Source organism: Tarenaya hassleriana, unplaced genomic scaffold (assembly GCF_000463585.1).
Source record: "Tarenaya hassleriana unplaced genomic scaffold, ASM46358v1 Cleome8, whole genome shotgun sequence".
In the NCBI taxonomy this organism is placed as follows: domain Eukaryota; kingdom Viridiplantae; phylum Streptophyta; class Magnoliopsida; order Brassicales; family Cleomaceae; genus Tarenaya; species Tarenaya hassleriana.
In genome coordinates, this window is record NW_010970490.1 from 1,408,141 (window position 1) to 1,436,021 (window position 27,881).

Sequence of the window (27,881 nt, forward strand, 5' to 3'; positions counted from 1 at the left end):
TGGGCCTCTATTGGGTTTCTATGCTCCATTATCATCATCATCATCATCATCATCATCATCATCATCATCATCATCATATGTGTGAAGAAAATGATAACAAGCAGTTAAACCTTCAACCATGGTTTCCTCGCAGAGTCTTCTCTTTACATTCATTACTTCAACACTTTTTCCGTCAGTACATATAATGATGATGATGATGATGATGTCATGTTAAACATTGTTTTTCAGAAGTTATGGTGCAAGAACAAGCTCTGCTGCGGCGAAGCAGGAGCTATCTCTTCCTCCAACCTTCTAAGCCCTTCAGGGTTCCTCCCTTCCTCAACGACGACGTCCCCTTCAGAAGCCGACGACTTCCTTCTCTGAGACGACGTCACGCTCGGAAACGTAATCCACGACCCTCCTCTGAACTCCGTCCTCTGCTGTTCCTCCCCTTCCAACCCTAGTCTCCATGACCTCTTCTGCATTCTGCTGCTCCCAAGCACCACCTCCGTCGGCAGTATCGGCTGCTCATAGCACGGACTCCCCATCAGCTCCACCAGTGCTCGTTCGAGGGCAGTCGTCACTTTCTCCATTGATGGCCTCTCCCTCCCTCTCATCCTCACGCATTTGCATGCCACCCTCGCTATTCTCTTCAGTGCTTCCGTGTCGGACGGCGGTTTCAGGGCCGGGTCCAGGATCGCAGATATGTCTCCTGCTTTGATCAGAGGAACCGCCCATTCCACTATGTTCCCTTCCTCGTACTGCATGTCAATGGCTTTTCTACCGCTCAGGATCTCCAGAAGTAAGACTCCGAAGCTGTAGACGTCGGATTTGGTCGTGAGGTAATGGAGTCTGTAGTATTCTGGATCGAGGTAGCCGAGAGTGCCTGCAGGAAGTTCTGCGAGAGGGGAGCTGCTGTCCGCAGGGCCTAGAAGGGAGAGACCGAAATCTGCAACTCGGGCATTATGTTCTTCATCTATGAGAATGTTCGATGATTTAATATCTCGGTGAATAACGGGTGGGCAGGCGTAACCGTGCAAGTACTCGATGCCTCGGGCGGCTTGGACAGCTATCGTAACTCGCTTGACCCAATCTAGCTGCTCCTTCAAGGCCTTGTCCTTTCCATGGAGATGGTTGTGCAGTGAGCCATGAGCCATAAACTCGTAAACCAGGAGCCTTTCCCCACCTTCTTCGCAGTAGCCAAGAAGGTTGAGTAAATGGGCATGGTTCAGTCTCGAGAGAAGATCAAGCTCTGTCCTAAACTCTTTCGAGTTCTTCTGTTTATCAGATGAAGTTATGGCCTTTTTAACCGCGACTGTGGTTCCATCCCTCAGTGTCCCCTTGTACACGCAGGAGAAGCTCCCTTTTCCCACCATGGATTCTTCCTTGAAGCCCTCTGCTGCCTTCTCGAGCTCTTTGTAAGTGAACACATGGGCCCTCCTGATCCTAAGTACGTCCAGATCCTGTCGGATTCTCCCGCAGGCTTGATCTTTCCCAGACTTTGCATTCTTTCCCGAGCATGTACAATGTCGCAATCTGAACCTTACGTATATAACAGCTGATAACGAGGCAAGGGTTATCACGAACAGAGCAAACCCGATCTCCGCAACTATGATAGGTAACTGAACAGACCAAAACAGTCCTTCTCCTCCTCCTGCCTTCCCGGCCGTAGAGATAGAACAGTTCGAGGAGCATTCGGGTGAGGAGCAACTCGAACAGTTATAACCACAGACCATGTCAGAACTCCGAGAGCATTCACTCTTCGGGTACATCTGAGGAGGGCAACTGGTCCTGCAGGGCAAGCAGATATGCGAGCCGGGTAGCCTGCAAGGTGTTCTGTCATGGTTAACCAGTTCATAGGTACCTGGTGGGCAGGGGATGAGTGTGCATAGACCCGGAGAGATGGCTAGAGGGAGAGTTCTCGGGAACCCGAGCCCCCAACAAACGGGTAACGTGGAATTCCCCGAAACAACTCCGCAAGTGAAGTAATTACCCGCTGCAAGTTCATAGAACATGACACCAGTTGGAGCTGGGGTGCTCGGGCTAACTACATAACCCCAACAGACCACACTATGATCATAGCTTCTGATTCCACAAGCATGAAACCTTCCCCCGACAACCGTCAGTAACGGATCCTTTGGAAGTAAATCGAGGGTCCGATCTCCCGTTGAGGTCACCGAGATATCCTCTTGGAAATCTAAGCTCCTTCCCCAACAGAGCACTCTAGAGTTTAACCCTTCGAGGATGCCACAGACATGGTATCCTCCAGCTGCAATCTTCTGAAACCTTGCTCGTTTCGGGATCAAACTGATCACTTGGCTGCTAGTTTCGTCGCCCCAGCAGTAAACGGACTTGTCCTTGGAGGACAAGCCACAGTTGAACTCGGAACCAGCTGACAGAGATAGGATCTGTCGGTCCAAAGCGAAGTTCCTGGTCATGTTGTAACCCCAGCAATCAACAATGGAGTTTTCCTTCTTTCTCCGCTTCCTCAAACCGCAGAGATGGTAATCGCCAGCACTGATTTCCGAGTATTTAGCCTCTCCGATCATCGGATGAGGAACTCCTATGTGAATGTAGCCACTGTTTCCCCAGCAATATGGCTGGTTGGATCTCATCAAAAGCCCACACATAAACCCATCACCACCTGTCAAACCAATGAATTCTAGATGAGTGGGAGTTCCGTACAGAATTGCAGAGTTGGATCCGTAGCAAACCACGAGATGAGACCCATCCGATTTCAGACCGCAGAAAACTGGACCGCTCTCTCCGTATGAGATGGCAATAGAAGACATTGAGCCAAGACCAGAAGCTTGCCACCACAGATTCATGAAAAGCATGAATCTTGCAAGGAAACTCCATTTCCACTCGCTGATCTTCAAGATCCAGATGGGAAAACTTCTTGCTTTGAGACCTGAAATTCCCATCCTGGAAAACAACCAAACCCCGTCAAATTCGATTCAAAAGGGGATATGATACTGCGCACTTGGTTAAAACCAATGCTGTTCCTCTGCTCGTATGTGCAAGTTCAGAAAGGCACAAAGCTAAGAGCTTTCTTAAAAGGAGAAACTGCATGTATCGACCTGCATCATCTGCATTAAAAGGCTGCTTCCATATTCGCTAATTCTGACAGCAAAGCCTCAAGCTTTGTGAACTGAACTGTCTCCGGCTAAACAGAGGAACCATGCCGATAACGGCCCCGAAGGTTTTTTTTTTGTTTCAACAATTGGAAAGGAAATTCATGTTTTCTTGATGTTGAATCTCAGACAACCATGTCAAGCAGACATCTTTCTATCTTCTTCTGCTATGAAAATAACACTTCTTACCCTTGAAATTTCAGAAACAGCATTACATGGTTAAAGATCCCCCCAAACCGTCGTCTCTGCAACTGTATTCCACCGAAAGGAGCATTGAGATTTGTTGAAATGGGTTTCCGGAGAAACCTAAACTCAGAAAAGAGTAAAGATAAATGGGGTGACGAAAGCAGGATCAGTGGAAAAGAGAGAGAGAGAGAGAGAGAGAGGGAGAGAGGGAGAGAGAGTTTATCTCAATGTTGAGTGGTACTGAGAGCATTAAATGAGGGCAAAACTGCTGCGCTTCTCAGTAATGGAAAATGTAGTTGGAAGCCATTAAATGAGGAGTAAATGCCTCTCCTTTCCTTTTTGTTTTTGTTCTTTCCTTCTATCTCTCTCTCTCCTCTGCTTCATTCCAAAATTTCCCCAATTCATGCCAAGTTTTGTGTTCATCACTCCCGAAGTTGACGACAATGTCCTTCTGCATCGTAACTGACGAATCATGAGACATATATAAATATATAATGCCCTTTTCAAAAACCCTTCTGAAGCATACTATAATTTAATCCAGAGTCGGGTTATTTTAATAACCATTGTGTTTGCTTGCTATCCACGAGGAAGACGTAGAAGAAGACCCAACCACCATCTCCCAGAGTTATATATATATAATACCGTTGTGGTTTTTCCCATGCATGCACATGCAGTTAGAAGTTTGTCAACTCTGTCTCCTGTTCTCTGACAAAAAAACATCCTCTGTTTTGTCTTCTTCCTCCGAGTTTTCATGGACAATGTCCTGTCGTCCTGCAAATCCCTAAGGGCCGGAGTTTCTTCGTCGGACAATAAGGTAGCAACTACCAGACACAACAGAGCCTTCTCCAATCTTTCTCCTCCTACGACATCCTTATGTACTTCCTATAAAAATGGCCGCATAAAACTCACAAAAGAATGAGTTATATTTCAGATATTTAGACAAATGCAAGCAATAGCAAATATCAGATACAAGCGTTACTAATGGAACGGTGAAGGAAACAGAGTACAAGCGTTCTTAATGAAGAAAAAAACAAGAACATGTGATGGATCAGTGCACGTGCTGCTGCACACATGCTACCAGAATTCTCGATTCTCCTCTCATTTGTTTCAAGGGGTGGCAGATGATCTGATTAAACAATCTGTATCCATATTGATGATAGATTATATATAATATCATGACGAATTCACTCAATAGATATGTTAGTTTGCGAGACATAGATCTAGTGGACACAGATAAACCTTACAAAACAATGGTAAAACAAGACATACGATTCCATGCCTCTAAACCAGTCTTGAATAATACAACAGAGGATCTGCTTACAGACATATGTCACGAGTTTGAATGAGGCAAGTTTGCTTTGCAATTGAACTATCAACATCAAGCTTATATCGTCATTCTATTTCTAGAGACTAAAATACAATGCAGACCAAAGCAGCTAACCTTCGTTACAAAGCATAAACAAGATAGCCTTCAAATGTTTCAACTTTCAAGTACCTGATTTGGTTTTGCTTCATTCTTTTATATGGTACATTGCCTCCATTGAAATACATGGCAGCAAAGGTGTTGCCAGCTACTTTCAACCAAGCACGAAAATCTCCTCATCAAGAATACTCTCCATGGCTTTTTGTGTTTCAGACATGTTCAGAAACAAGGGCGATGCCAGATTAAGGTGACAAGACCGGACGTGATCTGCAGATGATTATACAAAAAAGACAGAGATTTTCCATGTGGGGTCTCAAAATGAAAAGGGGAAGAAAACCAAAAACCTCCATATTCACAACACAGACTTCTGGCATTGCCAAAGTAAGATTCGTTGGTAGTCAATATAATGCTTCATAAGTGGTCCGAGTGAAATTGATGACCTAACCCCAAGTGGAAAACAAGAATAAATTAATTTCATAGACCATAAACGAATCCTCGAATCAAGCAAATTCAATGTTCTTCAATCAGAAAAACCGACATGTGACACTAGAACGTATAGTATCAAAGGTAAAAAAAGGGCACAAGTGAATGAAAAGATTTTTGGAGCAAAATCCATATGAGTTCCTTTTTCATTCAACGGCTATAGGATCCATGTGATATAAAGAAAGCCAATAGCGTAGCATACCTCCAAAAGGAGCAGCATGAATCTCCTTGCCATAAGGATTATTTCTTGACATCTATATACCAGGTTTACTACTTCTAATCAGATTTTTACCAAAAGATTGACTGGGGAGAAAATCTGGAAGGAAGTAAGTACCCATTCTTCTATCACCGCAAAAATAAAATTCCGTATATGGGATGCTACATTATTCAAACAACTAACTCTGACAGCTCCTGCCCACTTATCGCTTCGCTCTTTTCCTGTGAAGGGAAAAAAATGCCAAAGATGATGCAACTGTGGTATTCTTTGGTATTAAACCAACCAATATGGGAGTTCTCTGTGGATAGCAAATTGACAAGAAAGAATAAAACCCACCTGCTCCACCACATTTGATGCCAAATAGTTCTTGCCTGCATTGCACTGAAAGATTAATTTGGAGTAACCTGTTGACTCTGTATCTTTGATGAGCTTTGATTCAGGAAAATCTGGGGATCTACTGATCTTACAAAGTGAACATGATGGGTTCAGCTTGTAGGGCTTGGCTTCCAACGATGACATGTCAGAACCACCTCCTCCTGGACGTATAGGAGTTTCAGTAATTGGGTTTCCAACTTTTTGAGTGGGGAGGTCACCAGTCAGATTTTCTTGTGTACCAAAATCACTTGCCATCTTTTTTCCAGGAGAATTAACGCAGTTCGGATCAAGCGAAACTACACAACAACTCTTACTACACGATTCAGCACAAGAGAATATCAAGCCAGGTGCTGAAGGCTCAGCTATGAACAACTTATGCCCTTCGTCTTTCTTATACTTGTCCAAGCCATCTGTTTTTCTGCTGCATGGTTCTATGATCGCAGATGACGTTAATGATTCTTCACCAGTAGACCGATGATCGGATGGTGTTTGTCTATTGTCTTTCATTAGCGGGCTTATTGAAGCTTCTTTCACTGCATGACCATCTTCGCCTTGCCCAGAATTTGCATTCAATGGGGGCAGACTCTTCTGTTCCTTGCTCTTTGTAAGGTAACTGGTGCCCTGATCAGACCTCCGAGATTCCTTGGGAAGCATGCTATTACATACACAGACCTCATTTCTCATACTATTGATCCAGTCTGATGGGTTGAAATTTAGATCAACTGAAAGGTTAATACCCTTTTCTGAACTGACATGGAATTCAAATGAAGATGGACTGGAATATGTAGATGTAGAGCATCCTGTTGAAGGAGTTTCTCGAGGATGTTCACCAGCATTTACCTCTCTTGTTTGGTTTTCTAACCAACAGTCTGTTCCCCGAAGAAAATCCTTCCTGGAATTTTTTATTGGGCCCTTTTCATTCAAACTCCTAGTAAATTGGGTAGCACATGCAGATTCAGTCGAAGCCCCATGTACGTCCTGCATTTCCATGACGAGATTTGGAAATAAGAAGAGTGGAAGAACTTGAAAGAAAGTGGGGAGGATGCAGAAGATGCAAAAGAACTGGCATAAAGAACGAAACCATGATATGTTCCTTCAATAGAGACTATGCACCTTATTCTACATTGTAACTTTTAGCATGCTCCAAAGAGTGAAAGACCACATGTTACAGATTTTTTCTTTGATGAAACAAACAAAGAGGGAACTACATCTGTCTCATCCATATACTGTACTCTCATTTCCTAGAATAGGAGAAGGAAGGAGGAAGCCCCTAATAAAGCTACATGAAATGCTTATCCTAGAAGCATTGCACATACATGCGATCCACACGCAGTTGTAACCCAAAATCATATTCATGCAGAAAGACATTGACAATAAGGCGAATCAGACCTGGTAATGTGTGTTATCCCCAAGGGTAAAGCCTGTTTCTCCAGCCGTTGTAGTTTGAGAACGATCCTCTCTAATAATGTCCAATTTACTACCACCATAGTCTGCAGAATTACACCACCAATCTTCATGAAGGGCTCAACTCAAGCTAGCAAGATTGAACCTAAAAACGGAGAAATATTTAGCCAACAGATGATTAAGATTAACCCAACCTTTTTTCACATCTCTAGTTCCACTTGCGGGTGCTCCTGATGCAGTAGCTGAATGGCATTGATCACCCACTCCAAAGGCACCTGAGCTCAAACTGTTTCTCTGAAATGTTTAGACACGACAGAATGGGATTAGTTGCCAGGAAAAGAAAACCGGTTGGCGATGGAGCAGATGACAAACAAGACAGAAAAAAGCATCTTAATGGTTCCATATTATTCTCCATCTCTACAAGGTAAGATGCAACAAATCCATCTCTGCTCAGCTAATTTTAGAAGTTAGAAAAATCGAATAGGCAAAGGTATACCTCAAAATAAGAAGCCAATGATTCAGCCATACCCATACTTGACCTATTATCCGGCAAGTCATATTTCTTGCATAAACTTTGAAGCTCTTTCCGCGAAAAACTACAGAAGAAATCCAGATCATCTTTCCTGACCATCTCCCACCACTACATCATTTCAAAGGAAGTGACCAGTTCAAGAAACTGGCCAAGGAATATCATTCAACTAAGGAACATAGTGAACCGAGACTTAAAACTGGGCTGCAGCGAAAAAAGACATGACAGAAATGGAAAACCAAAGTTTCAGAGGACCGAGAAGTGAGAACATTGACAATCCATACTTCTCAAACTGGTAAATTCCAAAGCAGAGAAGCCATTACCAATCATAAGCTAAACATATAGTTTATGAATAGAGAAGAAACGAAGGGAAGAGACATTCTGAATCTTTAATCCAAGCCACTTCACCAAATGCATCATCGAATCAAAGGAGCCACATAAAGCATCAAAACCCAAGAAAAGAACATGGAAACATCATATTTCAGTTTAATTCCTTCAGCCGCATTTCCCAGAGGAAACTGAACAGGAAACGGACAAGCTTAAACCATTATATCGAGACCATAGCAAAAGTTAACAAGCAAATGAAATGTTCGGCGAATTCCATGAAAAATTTCGGTGATTTTTTACCTGATCGAAGACTTTTCCGGGAATTCTGCCAAGAAAGAGGGAAATTTCCAGGGAAAAGTAGCTCGCTTTCGAAATCCGCGAGCAGGGGGGAGACCAAGCAGACAAAACAAACGACTTCCTGAGAACTTGTCCCCGAATCAGAGTAGAGAGAAACAGAGCAAATGGTATTTCTGCAATTAAGGGATAATATATGGGCTTCCCTTGGGCCGCGTTGAGCCCATTTAAGTTTATAATTACTAGTTCCTATGGATTTTTAGTATTTTTTTTTAATGACTATGAGTATTTCCGTTTTAACAAGTGTGAGCTGGATTTTTCATTTAAATTTGCATTAAGTAAATTTCTTTTGTAAAATTAGATAAAGAAGTAATAAATGAACTTTATACTTTGGACTAAAAATCCTTGAAACATTACATTAAGCTGTGATAGAATCGATATTTATACAACAAAGAACGGAATTCAATGAAAATGAAATTGTACAACAGCTCAGAAGCAGAGGATCTTAATGGAGCTTTGAATTAACTTACAGGATGAAAGGACTGTACATACAAAAAAACAACCATACCTAAGTGCTTCTCCTACAAATCAAAACCCTGATTTTATTTTCTTCTGAACAAAAACAATGGCAGAAACATCAAAACAAGAACTCTCAAGACACTTGCAAACTCAGCTTTGAAAACTTACCTGTGATATAACCAAAGGGAAAAGAAGGAAGAACAGAGCAAAACTGATCTCTGCTAGGTGCAAGAACATCAGGGAAAAAAACCAAGAAGACATATAACTCCTATATTAGCTGTTGCAGAAGAATGAAACGGGGGAGGATTTGAGACCAAAGTCTCTGTCTATATGTCTTTCTGCTCTATCTCCCTCACACTGTCTACTATGTGTTGGATTCTCTTTGAGAGGCTCACGTTTTGCTGTTCAATTTGCTCGAAGAGCATCTCTATATGCCTTTTGTAAGTCGCAGCTCTCTTTTTCTCTGCTGCTAGCTGCAATGTTAGCTCCTGGATTTTGTCGTGCTCGTTCTGTGTCGAGAGGAAAACAATGGTTAGCATTCAAACTTTCGCAACAGATAAAACGTGCCCATGGGCATAGAGATTCCATTACAGCAACTGATCCTTATGTTTGCCTGCGAGTTCTAAAACTTATCTGGATTTATTACCTTGTTTGTAAAAATAAATGGGTGAAAAGCTAATTTTCATTAGTTCAGCCAGAAGATGCAAAGTTATCACCTTTACGTCTAAATCCTGAAAGTAAATAATTGACAAGGTATCCAAAGTCTGATGAATGAGCAAGGACTTACCGGGTATTGATCGTAAATGCAACCCCTTCGAACCCTTCCAGGCATCAAAGGATGAGTATGTTCCTTGATGAACTTTGTAATAACCCATTTCCCGGAATCTTCTCTTCTCACCAAAATCATAGCCCTGCAACCAACCCTTGTCTCTGCCCTTTGCCTGATAATCTTGTCACGTTTGCTTGGCAACCTGTAACCCTCTTTGTTACAGACAAGTTGTCTACCGATGGCAGATCCATCATGCCTCGACCGCGAGAGTTTACTTACACGGATGACGAATCCTACATGTGAGGCATATGCATTGTAAAACGAATGTGCAGCTGCTTCGGAATCAAACTCCTGCCCAACATAGGGCTCATCGGCTGGTACCTCTGGCATGGTTGGAACTCCCACAGGGATATCCCCCTCGACAGAATCTGGATCTATCTTATGATCTTCATCCTGCTCGAGCATTGCTTGACTGGAATTCTGACCCGTTTCATTCTGGCTCTCGCTGGTGTTATCCTCTAGTCCATCTGGATTTCCCATCATCCCAGCTGCAACATCATTTTCAATCCTGTAATCCACTGAAACAAACAAAAAGAGGGTTCTATTTATGATTTCCATTGCATTTCAAAGAGGAGAACACTAAATTAACAGGTAGTACCTAGCAGCCTCTCTCAATAATTCCAAGAAGAGAAAACAAGCAGTTCTGTGTGCATGGTGACATTCCATTAAAAGGGTTTTATTAATCCTCAAATTCATCAACCCTACCATAGATTATACGATTCACTACACCATGTTCTTACAATCATTCAAGGGAAAACAATGGAGGATCATACAAATACAAATCGGTTTTACTGAACTAAGCTGAGAAATATCAGTCCATATTTTTAAAGACACTGATCGCAGAAATATCGGGAGTTCAACGAGTTTCCAGCTTCCAGTTTCTTGTTCTCAATCTTTCCCAGTGACCAAACAGGGCTAAGCGATGAGTCCGAAATCAAAATCCCAAATCCGTATTTGCAACTTGAGGCGTTCATCATCCAGAATCACCAAATAAACACTCGATTGAATCCGACAGAAACCAAACCCGGAAATGATCAATAGAAGGTTCTGATTCTACTGGGCACGAAAAAAAATTAAGCTTACTATCGGAATATTCTGGGAATTCGCCGCCGGCAGATATAGCTCCGGGGACGACGAACGATTAGGTCAAGATGGTGAGAGAGAGTGCGCGGGTTCAGGGAATGGATGACGTGGCCAGATACGATTGGATCAACATCGGTAGAAAGTCAACCCACCGTGCATGGGACCGTTAGGGCTATCGCCTCTTTGGTTCCTCTGGTGCGCTTCACCTCCTCCGATAATATCCCTTCCCCCCTATTAGCGTCGTTCTCACCCTCACGGTCGGGGCCACGACCCGGAAGTAAATTTACAAATCAGCCCCTTTCGTTTTCTCCAAACTACGAGATTGCCATAAACCATACTAATTTATTTGATAGCGCATAAAATGCCTATTTTTTGCATTCACGTCTTTAGGTTCAATTCTACTGGTCGGATGATGTTTTGTTCTCGTGAGTGAAATTGCAGAAATTCCATGGATTTGTTGATCCTTTCCGTGCGAACACAGTGGATACCGCCGGCGCTGGTGATTCGTACATTGGCGCCCTTCTCTGCAAGATTGTAGATGACCGATCCATTCTCGAGGTAAACAATCATCAACAGCAAAGCTTTGATCCAGATTCAGATTTTGCAATCAGGTTAGGGTTTTTGGCTCAGATTTTATCCGTTCATCTTTCTGAGTTGTAGAACGAAGCACAGCTGAGAGAGATGTGCTAAGGTTCGCGAATGCGTGTGGAGCCATCACAACGGAGGCTGAAGTTCAGAGTACGCTTAACAGTCACTAGTTTTAGTCCGGTTTTTAGGGTTTCGAGTTTTCTTCTTCTGGCTCCCATGTCTTGAGAGAACAGTTGCCGCTTTATTTTTTTGCATTCTCTTCTTTCTTGAACTTCAAGGCTTTGCTTTTTTGAGTAACATTAATGAATAACCAGTAATGTTCATATGTTATTAAGAAAGATAACTAGAAAGTCAGGCGAATCGTCAGCCTAGTCCATTTGGTAATGTGTTTTATGGAAGCGGAACGAGGGCCTGCTGGGAGAAAATGTCGGTCCAGAGCAATGTAAGTGATTCTGATTGTTCGAGCCTTGCCTTTGCTTCTAAAGTCTCCTTTACTTAGATTAGTTAACTGGTTTGATATGAAGAGATAAGCCATAATTTATCCGATCCCTCGATACTATTTCCAAGTGAATGACGATAAAGTGAGGGACAAATCGAAGGTTGTTCTGTTTCCATTCTCACACAGTGGTAACATTAGTGTTAAGTGGGTCTTTTTCCATTAGTATTTATGAAACCAATTGCTGGTTCAACATGAATATACTGAAGAAAATGGCGTCTTAATACATCTCTCGCTTTTGGTTTACTACTTTTATGATTTCGCCTAACCATCGATCAGATGGGGAACAAAGGACATAAAGCTTAATTTACTCTGGTAATTATCGCTTTCTAATAGCGAAGGGCCATCTTCCTTGCATTGATGCATCTTATTTTTGGCTTTTGTCCTCTTTGGCAGACGGTAACATTCCTTGGGCATTCCAGACAGTTATTTGAAAGGCTTCCTTTCATCAACCTCGAGAACTTAAGGAACTGCTCTGGAAGATCTCCTGTCAGGTAATTGTTGTCTAAGTATAGGGTTCTCCATGGATTCGCAAGCCTTTCCCCATACACCTTTGGAATTCCACCTGAGAACATATTGTTCCTTAGATTGATGTTCCTTAGACTTTCATAAGTGGCCAGGTTAACCGGCAGACGTCCCTGTAAATGGTTTTCTTCGGCATCAAGTATCCGCAGCCGTGACTCTCTGCCCGTAAATTTGATCACTTCTAGAGATGTGAACATGTTATAAGACACATTAAGGAGGGTGATCTCACGAAACGTGAGGAGTTCATGCCCGATGGTTCCCGAGAATCTGTTATCGCTCACATCCAACGTTACCAGCCGCTTGAGCCGATGTAACGAGGAAATACGTCCGGCTAGGCCATTTTGGCTGACGGAAAGAACCTGCAGGCTCGTCGGAAGCTTAGGCAGGGCTCCATAGAGATGGTTGTGACCAAGTTCTAACACTTGTAGCTTCCACAATCCGTTCAATGCAGGTATTGTCCCGGAGAGATGGTTGCCCGAAAGGCTGAGGCGAGTTAAACTTCTGAGCGAGGAAATCCTGAAAGGGATTGCACCAGCAAGGCTGTTCTTGGACAGGTCTATCTCTTTGAGCTCCATGAGATGTGTGATTCTCTCAGATAGTTCACCAGTGAAGAAATTTTCTGACAGAGAAAGCCGGACGAGTTTCCTCAAGGAGAAGACGGATTCTGGTATTGGGCCACGGAACCTGTTCCCGTTCAGGCTAAGGACAGTGAGTTCTGTAAGGTTACCAATGGAAGCAGACAGGAAACCATCATAGCCGCCATCGTCAAGCTCGATCTCTGTAACACGACTGGTGGTATTATCCAGCGGGAAAGAACACATAACCCCCAGGAACGTTCCTGTACCTTCACAAGGATCTTCCGAGAAGTTCCACGTACTCAGGTATGAGGGTGGAGAGATCGAGCTCGGATCAATGCTCCGTACAATGGATTCGAGGACGTTAATATCGGATTGGAAAGTCGCTGAGAGAATTGGTGAAGGGACAAAAGGGAGAAGAAGCAGAGACAGAGCAACATGAACATAGAAAAAGGATGACGATAAGGATGGTGATGATGCCATTGTTGGTCTTATTTTTTTTGTGTTTGTGTGACGACTGATGAGAAGAGTCGAAGGGTTTGCTCAGTGGACACTTCCTTATAATGCAGGTCTTCTTGCAAAGAGGGCTTTGTCGTGTTGAGCCTAATCTTCTTCTACATGTTCGAGTACGGTAATGATTCGGGCAATAATCTGTTGAGAGTTTGGTTCAATTCAGGTTGGTGAAATGATGAAGGTAATATCAGGATTTTCATGTTGGTGTAAAGAGAAATGAATCGCTTTCTGTATCTGTGTATTGTGGTTATACTGGTTTCTTTGGGCATCCATCTATGCGCATATCGCATGTTTATTAAATATAAAGAGATTTGTGACATGTCACCGTCATGTTGGTCGCGTGAATATATATATATGTATGTATGTATGTATATCATTATACATATGAAGAAGTTAGAGATGTGTGGCTCCAACGAGGAACTTAGAACCTGCTCTTTTATGTGTTGAACCATAATATATACACATACATAATACATACCATGGATGGACCCTCTTAGTCCCCTTTACTTGATTAAAAAACAAATTAGTTTTCTTTGTAAATTTTTTACAATTTTAGAATTTAATTAAATTCTTAAACTTGATTAATTATGATGACTAACTAGTAACTAAGCACTAAGCACCCTTCCTTTTTTCGATTATAACACGAAGCTTTAATGGGCTGAGCCCATTTATATTTATTCGACCTTAAGAATTGTGAGGCCTAGATCCATAATTTAGAGGAGGCGACCATTTTCTTTCCTTTGTTTAATTTTTCGGGTTGCGGTCTGCTTTCTGATTCTGGCGAAATTTTTTTTCCCGAGAAAATCTAGAAGAAGGTAGCGCGAAGAATCGAATCAACTCCCAAGTAAGGAAGATCTCTCTTGATCGTTCTAGAGAAAAACGAGGGTTGTCGGTTTTAGTTTTATCCCGGAGTTCTCTGAGGCGACATTGCTTCGCGTTTAATCCTCGGGAAACCTAATTCTCAGATCTCTGTACCTCATCTTCTCCAACGAATCAGATTTATTGATCTGATTCTTTTCAATCCGGATTTTGGGTTGTCTTTCTTGGGCTCCTTTCGAAATTTCGTGGGCTCAAGCTTTTAGCAAATTGGAAGGGCAATAATTTCCTAGTGATTCTTTCTGTTGATTATTGGAATCAAGTTGCCGGCTTTCTGTGGCTCCGACTTGAGAGAGCAAGCGGAAGAGAGGTTTGAAGAATGGGAAGGCCGTTGTTTTACGATATTCTCGAGAAGCCAGCGACGAGCTGTATCATAACGATATGTAGTGTAATATGGTTAGTGATTCAGAAGAAGAACATTGGATATTCTCAAGTGGGTTTGAGTTATGAAACCGCAGTTGAAGGGCACTACTGGAGGATAATTACATCGGCATTCTCACATATCAGCATCTTGCATCTTGTGTTCAATATGAGTGCTCTGTGGAGTCTTGGTGTTGTGGAAGAGCTCGGACATGTCGGACTTGGAATGGCTTATTATCTGCATTACACTCTTGTTCTTGTTATCCTGTCCGGTGTTTTAGTACTTGGGATCTACCATTTGTTGATAGTGAGATTTAAGATTGACTATTTCCGTAGAGTTACAGCTGTTGGGTACTCGTGCGTTGTGTTTGGGTGGATGACGATTCTCTCCGTGAAGCAACCCTCTTCAAAGTTGGATCTTTTTGGGTTTCTGTCTCTTCCCATTAGTTTTGCACCCTTTGAGTCACTCATCTTCACATCGATTATTGTTCCACAAGCCAGTTTTGTGGGACATTTGTCAGGAATCCTGGTTGGGTATGCCATATCTTGGGGTCTGATTGGTGGGATGAATAACTACTGGGCTCTTACTATGTTGGGTTGGATGTTAGTGGTGTTTGTGTTCAGTTTGAAGAAGTCTGGTGCTTATGATTTCAGATTTCTAGAGATTGAATCGGTTACTGATCCTTCTTTGCCTTCAGTGCGGTTTGTTGGAAATGGCCGGACCTTGCAAATGGGTGCAATTCCTGTCAGTGGAATGGAAGTCGTCTAAATTCGGTTCATGGCGGATTGTTACTATTGATGTCTGATCCGAAATATCGAGAGTGAGACTAATGCTTCAGCTGCGTCATGAAAGAATTGTTTATAATAAGAGTTTGCAGCCATGGCCCCTTCAGGCTCGCGTGAACTATCTGTGGATATGTTTGATGCATAATGTGGTGTCTGCCCTTCTACTTACACTTGACTTATATGGGCAGGATTTCACGTGCGCTCAAATTTATTCATGGATAGGGATTATAAAAACATGCCAACATGGTTAGATAGACAATTGTCATGTCTTATGTATATTGAAGGAGTATGGCCTCATTTTAAAGATGCTCCGCATGAGTAGCATGCTTCGCCATTTGTACCCTTTACTCATGATTTTGTTATGAAAGCCTGATTCTTGAACATTGATTTTCCTTTGGTTTATTGTAACTTTTCAAGCTTTCATCTGCTGGGCATTATTGCTAGTTTGGTAGCCGCTGTTTTCATAAGTTGGAATGTCATTTTGTTGCTCGTTTGTTTCTAATTTCAGAAGGTATTTCATGGAAGTTATAGTTTTGGATTTCATGTTTCTTGTCATACTCAAAAAGACTGTTATCGGATGATGGATTCTGGTGGTTTCTAGTTAGATTCATGTATTTCAAGCAATTTCATGCTTGTTGCTATGACTTCCATCTTGCATTCTTTCCTGTTGTAGATTCCAAAAGAAGGGTAAGATAAAAGATAGAGCAGTTACTGGACAAAAGCTTCCGATGGGTAGTAGGTTAAAGGATTTATGTGCGTATTACACAGATGAGTAGTAGGTATTAGAGTTATCTGAGTTAGATCCACTACAGGATATTTGTTTATTATTTCCAGTAACCTACTCTCAACCCAGAATGCAGTCACAAGATCTGCACTCCCCCAACTTTACAACAAGTTGTCAACAACCAGCCTCCATAGTGTTTTATATAATCTCTAAAGTGATCAGGAGTATCAGCTCTTTCTTTCTGATCCCCTGCTCTGATCACCCTGATGGAGAAGAAAGGGCAATGTGGCATTTACGACTCTTTGCTTACGCATCACCCGATTCTCCTTATCCTTGCCTTGTCTGTAGGTTTCATAGTGGTTGACCCATTTGACATGGCTCCAGTGGGGGGTCATGAGTTCAGACCTGTGAAGCACAAGATTGCTCCATACACGCGAGTCATGGAAGATTGGAAGAGGGACAACCTCAGCCGTTTGGCTCGTCATGGGAAACTGGAGTTTGTGGACGAAGTCTTCGGTCCAGAGTCATTGGAGTTTGATAGTTTAGGCCGTGGTCCATACACTGGTTTGGCTGATGGAAGAATAGTAAGATGGATGGGTGAAGCAACCGGATGGGAGACCTTTGCAGCTGTGACATCAAATTGGTAAGACTGGAATGAACTTGTTCATAGGAATGAACTTGTTCATAGGAATGAACTTGTTCAAAATCCAATTCATCTTATTCTTGTTGGTGTTGCATGACAATTAGGTCAGAGAAGGCATGTGCAAGAGGTGTTGATTCAACCACACACAAGCAATGGAAGCACGAGAAGCTGTGTGGCCGGCCCCTTGGCCTGAGGTTTGATAAACAGACTGGAAATTTGTTCATTGCAGACGCTTACTATGGTCTACTTGTAGTCGGTCCTGAAGGAGGACTTGCGACCTCTTTATCTACACATGTTGAAGGAAAGCCTATACTTTTTGCCAATGACCTTGACATCCATAAAAATGGTTCCATATTCTTCACTGACACCAGCAAGAGATACGATAGAGTGTAAGTTTACGATAGAAAAAGCTCCCCCCTTCCCCTGCTATTAGCGGTAATTTCTACCATTATCTTATGAGAAGAACTAGACATGTATTTTTAGGAACCACTTCTTCATATTGTTGGAGGGAGAAGCAACAGGAAGGCTTCTAAGGTATGATCCACCTACCAAGACAACTCACATTGTGTTGGATGGGTTGGCTTTCCCCAATGGAGTTCAGTTCTCCAAAGACCAATCTTTCCTTCTCTACACCGAAACCACCAACTGCAGGTAATTGTGAAGAAGTAGCCGTATGAAAAGATAAGGATGTGAAAATTTGTTTAAGAGGCTGGCATCTTTCATATCTTTGCAAATCGAATCATGGGTCATATGATATCAATATAGGTTGATGAAATACTGGGTGGAGGGTCCAAAGACGGGGGAAATCGAGGTGGTGGTGGATCTCCCGGGATTCCCAGACAACGTGAGGATGAACGAGAAGGGACAGTTCTGGGTTGCGATAGATTGTTGCAGAACACCAGCACAAGAGGTCCTGGCGAAAAACCCGTGGATGAAGAGCATATACTTCAGGCTGCCGATAAGGATGAGCTTGACGGCAAAGGTGATGGGGATGAGGATGTACACAGTAATATCGCTGTTGGATGAGGAAGGGAAGATCCTGGAAGTGCTCGAGGATGCAGAAGGAGAGGTGATGAAGCTTGTGAGTGAAGTGAGGGAGGTGCAAGGGAAGCTTTGGATTGGGACAGTGGCTCATAACCACATTGCCACTCTGCCTTACCCTTTGCCCTTGGGTTAGGACCTGAAATGACTCTGGAAACGTTGTGATCTAGTCTTGTTTCTTGACTATATTAGAAAGAGAAAAAAAAAGACAGATAAGGAGAACCAAGCTTTGTCCCACCATTTCTTTTTTGTCAAACGACAACAACAAGCATTTCCTAAGGACTGAAGGGTCTTGGATTAGTTCATAAGATCTCCATAGTCTTCATGCATGTTTCCAAGTATATCTCCGTTTTATCTCTTTTTTCTTTCTTACAACATAATTAAGGGACATAAAAAAAATTCTTTTGAGGAAGCTTGGTAACCACAACGAGAGTTCGACTCTCGTAAAGACCTAATTCCGGCAGGAAGAGTATAAACTGCCCACTAAAACGCCGTTGCCCTTAGCAACACGAAGATCCAGAGAGAACTACATGACAGACTACATTCCTGTCTACAGAAAAGAAACCCTAGATGGTGAGCGGGTTTACTTATTTGTGATTTAAGTTAATTTCCATTATTTTTAATAAAATTTAATAAGTTTTGATTACAGATACCCTTTACATTGTCCTCTGCTTCGTGATTAATTGCTCCAAATATTTTCCCTGATAGCGCGAGTTTTCCATAATATCCCTATCATGTCTTCATTAATTTTTCAATAAACTATAAGTAAACTAGATAAGAAAATCAGAAAAAAAAAATGTATCCAATTTCAAGGTGTAACAATTGCAAGAAGTAAATATATATATATGATTTCAATCATATTAGGAACTAATTTTTAACCTATTTATTTATAACCAAGCGTTCAATGTCTAAAATGAGGAGAGAGAGAGAACCTGTGAGGAAGGAAAGAAAGAGACGTCTACACTGTCTTGAGGTCAGTGTCTGGGTGGTAAATGGGAAAGGAGTGAACCATAAGGCGTTGGTTAAGAAGATATGAATGCAGCAGAAGCAGAAGGATTCTCAACCACCGCTACTCTTTTCAGTCCCTTCACGCATTTGAATAGAATCCACCCTACTTGATGGACTTCAAGCTCGTATTGCTCGTAGATGAAGAACACTGTGAATGCCATTGATAACGCTGCCACCAAATGTTTAATTCATTGGGGTGCCGAATGCAAAATCAACCAATACACCATGACATATGGGATGTGTGCGTGTGCATACATACCGGCGAAAAACAATGTCGCCAAGGAGTGCGACAAGATCAGCCTTAGGAGATATAACGAGCCTGCCACCTGTGTCGGTTCAACCAATAGTGAAAAAAGGGTTTTAGACTAATTTTATCGATATCTTCAACAGGCTGTAATTTAAAGGTAAGACATGGAATTGTTGTACCTTTAAGAACATGCTCCAGTCCCCTCCCCTGCCTAAAGACTTTACATTTCGGACACCGCGGTTCCATGCAAACACGATATTTCTGCTGAGATCTCTCATTGCTGACTCCGATATCTCAAAACTCCAGGGAGGTATCTTCTTTATCGGAAAACCCAATCTGTGGAAACAGCATCTTTAGATTGCATGAAGCAAAGGTTTTAAAAAGAGGATCATATATACATGGACATATTGTGGGGAATAAAAACATTTCCAGATGTTATGAATAGCTCAACTGTCTGATAGGACAAATGCAGAATGTAATTAACAATAGAGAATGCCAGATTCCAGATAAGGGTGTGGAAATTTCACTGCTTTTTACATTCGTAGAGATGGAGAAAGAAATATAAAAATTCCAAGGATATTGTATATTATATAACATCAAACCCATACTTACATGTTCGATGGTGCGATGCTATGTCCATAAAGAACGATGGCAAATAGGAACAGAAGTTGGGTTGTTGAAGAAGTCAATGATTTTCCAGAAATGAAGAACCAGTAATATAAGATGTTCAGGAGAACAAAAGAAGTGAATGTTTTCTTCTCATCTCTCCACAACAAGATGTCTGCAACTGCACGAACATAATTGAAAAGTTTATAAAAGTTAAAGAGGACAAAAAACCTTGCAACTAATACATTACCGTCTAAGCTAAGTATAATTTGGGAATCTATGACGTTACAAAAGCCTCTTAACATTTTGGCATATATAGTCACAGAAGTTATAGAGCATTGTAATTGAATGTGAAACTAAGTACATATCAGAGCTTAAGGCATTATAATCATGATTAGGGAAGTGATTCGAACCTTTTCCACAACCAAGAAGCTTATCAGCTTTTGATGGGTCAGTTGAATCATCAGAACTTTCATGTGCACGAGAGTACCACTGAAGGGTTGATGCTATACCATCCTACAATACCGCCAATCAAGGAGTTACAAAGGTGCTAATGGCTACAAAGACAGCTTTGCGTGAAATGTCAATCTCAAAGGTTTGAAAACCTGAATACGGGGCGAAACAATAATCATCCAATATAACAAAGAAAAATCTAAACGAAACTCACTTCAAGTGTTACAATAGGTGAATAACCAATATGCTTCTTAGCTGCATTGCAGTTGAAAGTCCTCGTATGGGAAGCTAACAGAATAAACTGATGTGCTGCATCATAAGAACTGCCAAAACCAAAGCCCATTTTTTCTTGTGCCCATTTAAGAAGAGAAAAACACCCCAAAACCAGTTGAACAGGGATTTTGGTGGATGGTCTGCAATTAAAGGGAAGAGAAAGATAGAATCAGGTAATCCAAAAAGTCAGCTGTAAACATGTTGAATATTTAAAAATGACCAAACTTAAGAAATATGACATACAAACACATAATAATGTAGCACACAGAATCACCATGTACATAAGTCATATGCAAACTACTCGAATCATCTTATGAGAAGTACGATATGACTCGAATCTGTCAAATCAAAATCTTAAGAATGCAGATGCTTTGAAATAGGAACATTCATGTTGGATTCAAAAGCTCCCTGGTGTTTCTAAAATGGCGTTCGAGCTACTCAGACACTTCATAATCAGGAAATGCCAAGATAAATCAACAAGATTCGCAACGAACTATTATTTGAATGGTCATTTACCTTGGGTACCCCAAACCCTCATTTATGTGGGTAACAAAGTCCCAAAACCTCACTGGCTTGAGGTTAGTGATGAAGAACTCCTACAAGTGATTAGAATGAAATATCTCCATCACAAATCAAGATTTTCCACTTTTAGGAGTGGTTTAGCTAATGAACAAGAGCCATGGTTACCTTTCCAGCCACGAACTCTGCTTGTGAATCTAATGCTTCTGCAGCACAAATATGTGCATGGGCGACGTTCTCGACATAAGTGAAATCAGACATATTTTCACCTTTTCCAACTATAAACTGAAAGTTCAAAAACGAAGGCAGTCACTACCAAAGAAAAATCAAGAATGCCACAAGTGCTAGAACATATGACATCGGAAAAAAATAGGGTAGATATCAGGGGGAAAATGCATACAACAGAAGCCATTGTATATATTAAATCAAACACCTTGATCAAATTTAAAACGTTGGATAATTTGATGCAAGAAGAACTGCAGGCACAATAATAGTTATAGGGTCTTGCCTATCTATATCATTCTTCGGTTACTGATGAGAAAATCGTGAGATGAATGGATTATATTCGACATGATTAAAGATACCATGCCATGTATGCGTATTTAAAAGAAAATGTTTGAAAATGTTCTTACACCTTTGCATATCCAGATTTGGTAAGATCCCTTAGGGAAGGAACAAACTCCGTGTCACCAGGTCCAAATACAATGCTAGGCCGAAGCGCGCAAGTCAAAAGACTATCCTGGTCGTTGGCAAATGTGATCAATGCTTCTGCTTGAGCTTTAAAGTCCGTCAACATGGACTGGAACTGCACATTACTCAGACAGAAACATATATCATTTCCAGATCAACAATAAAGGAAAAACAATATAACAATCCACGTGTAGGGCATACCTGGCAGGGACATCTCAAGGATTCATCACCATCACGTATATCTTGAGAACCATTAAAAACAACATCAGCGGTGCTGTTGTAGACAAGTTTTCTGACTCCAGTCTCACGGCAAGCAGAAATCACATTCCTCGTACCTGTCAGAGACAACTGACAATCCAATTTACATCCAGACGCATAAATGCAAGCAACATTACCCGCATAAAATAACAAAAAGCTTACCTTTAACTAAAACCTTGTAGCAGTAATAGTAATCATTTGAGCGTAAATCAGAGGCTCCCATGTAAAATACAACACAGGAACCCTCGGTAGCTGCAAGGAAAAACTGTTACAAATCTTAGCCAAACATCTGATACATCCCCAGAGCTGTAAGCAATCAGTCAAGGAGAGAGCAGAAGGAGACAGAGAAAATAAGCTCAAGACGAGAACGTATAATTTTCATGCAGCTATCTCATTTTCAACAATCTTCCCCTCAAACAAGAAGCATTCAGCCGATTGATTGATTAACATATCAAATCTATACTAGGTGAGGAAAGTTAAATCCTCATATCCGACTATTCTTCCGCTGCATTTTCCCATAAACCAAACGCTAATCCGCAAACATCCACCAACTCCCATATTCAACAAAATGCTGAAACTGAACAATAATAAACGGGAAGCAAAAACCTCTAACGATTTGAGATTTATCGCGGACATCGACGGAGTAATAGGAGGCACGGCCGGAGGAGAGAGCGTGCTCGAGGAGCGAATCAGACTCGTCTCCGGAGTAAAGTTGGAGCGACCGGGCAGAATCAGCGACTCGAACGATCCAGCTTCCGCGTCGAAGCAACCTGGAGACGAGCGATCGACCGATGAAGCCTCGGCCACCGAGAACGACACACGTCTTCAGATGAGAATCGCCATTGACAGCGTCACCCTCCATCGTCATCGCTGAATCGACGACTTCCTCTCTCTCTCTCTCTCCCCCCCCTCTCTCCCCGCAAATCGGCGTCTGTAGAGAGAGAAAGAGCCGGTTCGAGGATCAGTAGGTGGGAAGTGGCAGAAAGGTAAATACTATTTTAGGGGATTGCTTGACGTTAAAACTCCGATCGCATTTTAGCCTCTTTGCTAATTACTAAATTTAAATAAATATTTCATAATAATCGCGAAAACAATACCTCAATTTCAACTATTCATTGAATTTGCATTATACGGTATTAGGATCTGTTAGTGTGTTACTATAATAATGACTAACCGTCGCATATAACCCTTAATTAATGAGATTACCTAAAAATAAGTAATACTCTTCCCCTTTCTTAATAACTGTCGTTTTAAAGATTATTTTTTATTTTTAAATAGTTGTTATTTTAGATTTTTTTTAAATGATTTTTAATTAAAAAAATTAATTTTATCTTTAACTAAAAATATCAAATTTTAATATATAGATATAATTTAATTTAAATCTTTTTAAAAATTATGAAAAAATCTAAAACCATGTTTATATTAAAATTTAAAACGGATGGAGTAATATAATAACCCTTCACGTTTAGACGTTTAGTTGAAGTAAGGTGAACTGAACCCATCAAAGGATCAGCCCAACAACTCTATCGTGTTTCCCAATACCAATTTGATAAATTCTATAATATATATTATGTGTATTTTTTTAATTTAATAATAAGAGAAATATTACAGCTGAAATTAAAAAAAAAAATTGGGCCAAATGAATTTGGGGGGGTTTGAAGGAGAAGGGAAAAAAACACATAAGGGGTAAAAATGGGATTATTTCTTGCAGGTGGTATGGTCTGGGCACCGGCAATGTTTTTCTTCTATACAAGAGACCAGAACCATACTTCAGAAATGATCTGTGGCTCTGAGCATGATTCTCAAAGCCTCGGATTCATCCGCAGTGTCCGGAATCCGCAACGACCTCCTGATCTCTTTGCTGTGACTTCTCAGGAACGGATTGCAAGCTTTCTCCACCTTCACGCTCGTCGGAATCTGAACCCAGCCCGTTAATTAAAAAAAAAGATCGCCTTTACGATGATATTCGGGGAAGTGCAGGAAACATGGAATGGAAGAGAGGGTTCGGGAGAAATTTACCGAGGGGAGACCCTGGCTGCGGAGATGGGCGACTTGGGTTGCATAGGATTGAAGAATTCCGTTCTTTGGTTCTACCGACAGTGCGAACTTCAAATTGCTCTGACGAGAAAGTGAAAGATACGTACGTGTTATTATATCTGTACTGACGATGATGGTCACTGTAAAGTGAATAAAGATACCACAAAACTAAAGGAAAACATTGAATTGCATTACATTAGATGAGACAAAAGCTGAAAGCATACCACTGTGTTTTCGTGACCGCAGTATATCCTTGTATCATCCGGCAAAGACGTTACCTTACGGAGCGACGAAAGCATCTGAAAATCGGTGAAAGCTATCTAATGGTCACTGACGTAAAATCATGAAAAGGGACAGAGAGAGAGACAGCATATGATGTGGTGAAGTTCACTTCTATAGTCAGTTACTAGATTCTGCTGTCCCCTATGTTAGGCTAGCTTTGCATAGAAGCCGAAAACAAAGTTAGCATCACGATGGCATGTTAGAGAGTGGGTCTTTAGTTACTATTGCAACTTCACTAATCTCACCAATCAATGGTTAATTCAACTCACCTCTCTCAACTTTCAAAACTTCAGATTCTTGTGTTCTACAAATTCAAGCTTCAACTTCATAAACTTGATTCTCATAATTTTCTTCAAAAACCCACCTCTATAAACTCCGTATATTAGAACCTTAACTCATTTGACTCCCTTAGCACAATTGGTAAACATTCAGAGCCAATTCACCGTAGTTTCGAGCAATATTTACCTGCTCAGGGGTGCCTTCGGAGAGCTTACCGCAGGATAAGCTATAGATCAGGTCTCCTGTGAATATGGAAGCTGAGCCGGGAAAGTAGAAACTAACATGGCCTGCTTGCAAATGAAAACAAATAACAGAAGGGTCCGGAGAAGAAAGGTGACAAATCATTTCCACCACATGTTTCTACTGAATTGACATTCGATTCCTCAAGATACCGTCCAGGGTATGGAAACTAGATGAACCACTGGCTTGATACCCTATAAATTTTCATATAAGAACGCGAGTTTTTTACCATTCGAGGCAGTTACCAACCTTGGGTATGGCCAGGAGTTTCAATCACTCGAACTTCATGCCCCGCAAACATCCATTTGTCACCATCGCCCAGAGCAATGTCAATACTGGGAATCCGATCCTTATCCACAGCCGAACCAATCACCTGTAGTAACATTATTAATATACAACAGCATGAAGAACATATCACAGAAACAACAAAGAACATAAGCTCAAGAAGACCAGCAAGCAGAACCACGAAGGTTCACTCAACAATTAAAAGTTGTATAACTCAATCCACTACACTAAAAGACATAAATTACACAGCTATTAATGCCAAATGATTCAACGTGAGATAAAGCTTAAAAGAACTAACTTTTGATGGATTCTCTCTCAGGATTTTGTTAAAAAGGAACCTAGGCAATAGCCGCAATACCAATACAATGCATGTTTAAAACCGAAAAAAAAGGACAGAATCCCCATACCTTTGCTCCGTACCTTTCTTTCAATTCTGCATTCCCCCCGGTGTGATCATCATGGTGATGAGTATTCAATATGTAGGTCAAATTTCTGTTTTTCCTGCTCAATGCCTCGATAACAGGTGCAGCTTCAGAAGGATCGACAACCCCGACTGTGCCAGTATCTTCATCGTGCAAAAGATATGCATAGTTGTCTCTCCGGCATGGCACCTGAAATAACAACAACAAATTGAAGAAACACAGAAAGATCATTTGTCACATTCTCAATCACATCAAACCAAATATTAACAAAGCCGGGTTTTTTTTCCAAAGAACTATGCCCAACCACACCTTCAGCATGACAAGGTAAACTGTTAGAAAACAACAACAACAACTAGAAAAGCATGGTCATACTAGAATCAGAGGAAATAAACAGACAAGCAAAGAGTTGAGAAAAGAGACAGCTAACCAGTTCGATTTTCAATGAGGTCAAGTTAGAGATGCTGCAAAAATGGGCAATCCTAAGGGTTCGGCTGGCTCCACGTAACGTTTTCAGTGGCATGGACAGCAACCACATTACTCCATACAAAAGACTTTTTCTTAGGCAGAGTTGTCTCAAGCTCGGCCACACACAGAGCTGACCCCCAATCTGTTTCATGGATAGATCGATCAATTACAGTATGAATACTACAATATCATCAAAATCTGGCATGATTAACAGGGTTGGACAAGGACAGAGATGAAAGAGAAGATCGACACAGTCCCATAAGCAGCATAACCAAAATGGCAAAAAAAAAACAGAATTCACCAAACCCATCTTAATTGTCTTAAAAGCATTAGCTCCGACACTAACTCGTGAAAGCCCATTCGCTCAAACATGCTTGCAACAATTGTCTCATCAAGCAAACAAAATCAACAACACTACTCTCGGTGAGAGAGACGGAACACATTGTTAAAACGTGGATCACTGAAGTACAAAACCCTAAAGCCCCAATTTTCCCTCATCAGAAAGAGAGAGAAAAATCAGAAGCGTAGAGATCATCGGAACAATACACAGCTCAAAAAGCTAAAAGCCCAAAACTTCGAGCCAGAAATCAGAGAGCTAGGAACAAGCAAACGACAGAAAACCCAGTAGATCGGATCGGGAAATCTTTCAAGCCTCGAAATTCAACCGGGAAAGAAGCCGAGGGGATCAAATAAAATGGATAGGGAGAGAGAGTAAACCCTAGAGCAAGAAGGAATCGAAGACATGGAAGAAGAAGAAGAAGAAGAAGAAGTCTTGGAGAACATCTGCATAACCCACTCAATCCCTCACCGAGGGGGGTTGTTCAGAGAGAGCGAGAGAGATGGTTCGTTTCAGGGCTTTGCGCGTCGACACAGCCAGAATTTTGCTCCCTGGGCTTTTGTGATGACGAGCTTGCGACTTCGACAAGAGAGAGAGAGACAGCTTTCACTCCTCTTTCCTTTTTGCTTTAATTTTTTTTTCCGCGTTGAGTCAAATTAGTTCAACCTTTTGCGTTTTGGTTTGGTTTTATAATGATGTGATAAACCTGTGATTAATTACCGCTTAATTAAATTCACTAAGACGATTGCGACTAACTTCGGTTAAAACTATAGAAAACCAAATAAATTACAGTAGGAGGAATAATAAATAAGACCAAACCAATACATTACAATTGTAATAAAATAATAGAGATTATAAATATATAGAAGGATCATGTGATTGGATCGTACGTTTGCAATTAATACAACACATAAATGAGAGCAGAGTGAGGAAAAAGAACACATGGAGATTTAGGTGTTAAGGGCCATTATTATGATTACATGTTATGTTTTTTCCTGACACTACACATGATCCTTCACCTCACCCGCTTCCATTTTTTTTTTTTGGTGCGTTGTCTTTATCACGCCATTCAACCTATGATCAATTAATTCGGATTTAGTGATTATATATAATATTTTTTTAAAATAAAAACTTATATTTATTTTTAAAAAAAGTTTAAATAATATAGATTTCAAACAAATCTATCGTACTTTTTCAAAAATACAAAAATAATGAAAAAACTTTAAATTTAAACTTTAACAATAAATAAATAAATGAATGGTCAAATTATCAAAATTTTATGGAGACTTGGTACCAAAAACATTTTTATTGGGTCGTTATCAGATCACGTAGGCGTAAAGGTAGAACTGTAAATAATGAAAACTATGATTTTGATTGTAAAATTTATTACTTCCAATCTCCGTAACTATCTTTGTAACATTAGCCAGTTAGCCATTATATCAAAATCAATATTTTCATAACATCCAATAATCCGATGAGAACAACTGCGGCACCAAATACATGCGACAAATCACTTCATAGCCTACCTAATTGCTTATCTATTTGTTATATATATATATATATATATATAT

The 27,881-nt window shown here is 41.0% G+C and overlaps 8 protein-coding genes across 18 annotated transcripts; 2 read left to right on the plus strand and 6 right to left on the minus strand.

The window, feature by feature from the left end:
* Positions 1-104: 104 nt before the first annotated feature.
* Positions 105-4,883, minus strand: LOC104802310 (serine/threonine-protein kinase-like protein ACR4). Of its 3 annotated transcripts, none has more exons than XM_010525847.1 (4): positions 4,795-4,883; positions 3,861-4,181; positions 3,303-3,750; positions 105-2,904 (listed from the first exon to the last, which is right to left on the minus strand). In XM_010525847.1, exons 3-4 carry the CDS (start codon positions 3,323-3,325, stop codon positions 225-227), a joined length of 2,703 nt encoding a protein of 900 aa, XP_010524149.1. In that variant the 5' UTR covers positions 3,326-3,750; positions 3,861-4,181; positions 4,795-4,883; the 3' UTR covers positions 105-224. The 3 variants fall into 3 exon arrangements, with proteins under 3 accessions (XP_010524149.1, XP_010524151.1, XP_010524150.1); XM_010525849.1 differs by having other exon boundaries at positions 3,060-3,750; XM_010525848.1 differs by having other exon boundaries at positions 3,303-3,761.
* A 13-nt stretch (positions 4,884-4,896) lies between these two features.
* LOC104802309 lies at positions 4,897-8,447 on the minus strand. 8 transcript variants are annotated; one of them, XR_770014.1, is made up of 10 exons: positions 8,358-8,447; positions 7,698-7,877; positions 7,396-7,495; positions 7,187-7,287; positions 5,890-6,775; positions 5,759-5,803; positions 5,540-5,643; positions 5,408-5,459; positions 5,067-5,162; positions 4,908-4,989 (listed from the first exon to the last, which is right to left on the minus strand). XR_770014.1 is itself a non-coding variant. In XM_010525844.2 (9 exons), the coding sequence occupies exons 2-9, from the start codon at positions 7,830-7,832 to the stop codon at positions 5,134-5,136; spliced, it is 1,452 nt and encodes a 483-aa protein (XP_010524146.1). In that variant the 5' UTR covers positions 7,833-7,877; positions 8,358-8,447; the 3' UTR covers positions 4,897-5,133. The 8 variants fall into 8 exon arrangements, 3 of the variants coding, with proteins under 3 accessions (XP_010524146.1, XP_010524148.1, XP_010524145.1); XM_010525844.2 differs by having other exon boundaries at positions 4,897-5,162; XR_770016.1 differs by lacking the exon at positions 5,408-5,459.
* Positions 8,448-8,747: 300 nt separating this feature from the next.
* On the minus strand, positions 8,748-11,340 carry LOC104802312 (protein FAR1-RELATED SEQUENCE 6-like). The gene is made up of 3 exons (XM_010525851.1): positions 10,783-11,340; positions 9,658-10,217; positions 8,748-9,379 (listed from the first exon to the last, which is right to left on the minus strand). Coding segments are annotated over exons 1-3 (744 nt in total). The 5' UTR covers positions 10,784-11,340; the 3' UTR covers positions 8,748-9,196.
* Positions 11,341-12,003: 663 nt separating this feature from the next.
* Positions 12,004-13,797, minus strand: LOC104802311 (leucine-rich repeat receptor-like protein kinase PEPR1). The gene has a single exon (XM_010525850.1). It carries the CDS (start codon positions 13,447-13,449, stop codon positions 12,196-12,198), a length of 1,254 nt encoding a protein of 417 aa, XP_010524152.1. The 5' UTR covers positions 13,450-13,797; the 3' UTR covers positions 12,004-12,195.
* Positions 13,798-14,218: 421 nt separating this feature from the next.
* On the plus strand, positions 14,219-15,882 carry LOC104802315 (RHOMBOID-like protein 13). Its single transcript, XM_010525853.2, has one exon. The coding sequence runs from the start codon at positions 14,675-14,677 to the stop codon at positions 15,482-15,484; it is 810 nt and encodes a 269-aa protein (XP_010524155.1). The 5' UTR covers positions 14,219-14,674; the 3' UTR covers positions 15,485-15,882.
* A 140-nt stretch (positions 15,883-16,022) lies between these two features.
* Positions 16,023-18,289, plus strand: LOC104802314 (protein STRICTOSIDINE SYNTHASE-LIKE 13). The gene is made up of 4 exons (XM_010525852.1): positions 16,023-16,868; positions 16,973-17,257; positions 17,352-17,519; positions 17,634-18,289. The coding sequence occupies exons 1-4, from the start codon at positions 16,492-16,494 to the stop codon at positions 18,043-18,045; spliced, it is 1,242 nt and encodes a 413-aa protein (XP_010524154.1). The 5' UTR covers positions 16,023-16,491; the 3' UTR covers positions 18,046-18,289.
* A 403-nt stretch (positions 18,290-18,692) lies between these two features.
* On the minus strand, positions 18,693-22,943 carry LOC104802316 (3beta-hydroxysteroid-dehydrogenase/decarboxylase). The gene is made up of 12 exons (XM_010525854.2): positions 22,570-22,943; positions 22,126-22,215; positions 21,907-22,040; positions 21,650-21,820; positions 21,184-21,300; positions 21,013-21,092; positions 20,438-20,636; positions 20,184-20,286; positions 19,777-19,951; positions 19,344-19,500; positions 19,177-19,243; positions 18,693-19,086 (listed from the first exon to the last, which is right to left on the minus strand). Exons 1-12 carry the CDS (start codon positions 22,829-22,831, stop codon positions 18,932-18,934), a joined length of 1,710 nt encoding a protein of 569 aa, XP_010524156.1. The 5' UTR covers positions 22,832-22,943; the 3' UTR covers positions 18,693-18,931.
* Positions 22,944-23,580: 637 nt separating this feature from the next.
* On the minus strand, positions 23,581-26,954 carry LOC104802317 (hydroxyacylglutathione hydrolase 1, mitochondrial). 2 transcript variants are annotated; one of them, XM_010525856.2, is made up of 8 exons: positions 26,691-26,954; positions 25,936-26,115; positions 25,494-25,697; positions 25,051-25,174; positions 24,748-24,848; positions 24,225-24,299; positions 23,983-24,081; positions 23,581-23,880 (listed from the first exon to the last, which is right to left on the minus strand). In XM_010525856.2, the coding sequence occupies exons 1-8, from the start codon at positions 26,760-26,762 to the stop codon at positions 23,734-23,736; spliced, it is 1,002 nt and encodes a 333-aa protein (XP_010524158.1). In that variant the 5' UTR covers positions 26,763-26,954; the 3' UTR covers positions 23,581-23,733. The 2 variants fall into 2 exon arrangements, with proteins under 2 accessions (XP_010524158.1, XP_010524159.1); XM_010525857.2 differs by having other exon boundaries at positions 26,782-26,953.
* Positions 26,955-27,881: the final 927 nt, after the last annotated feature.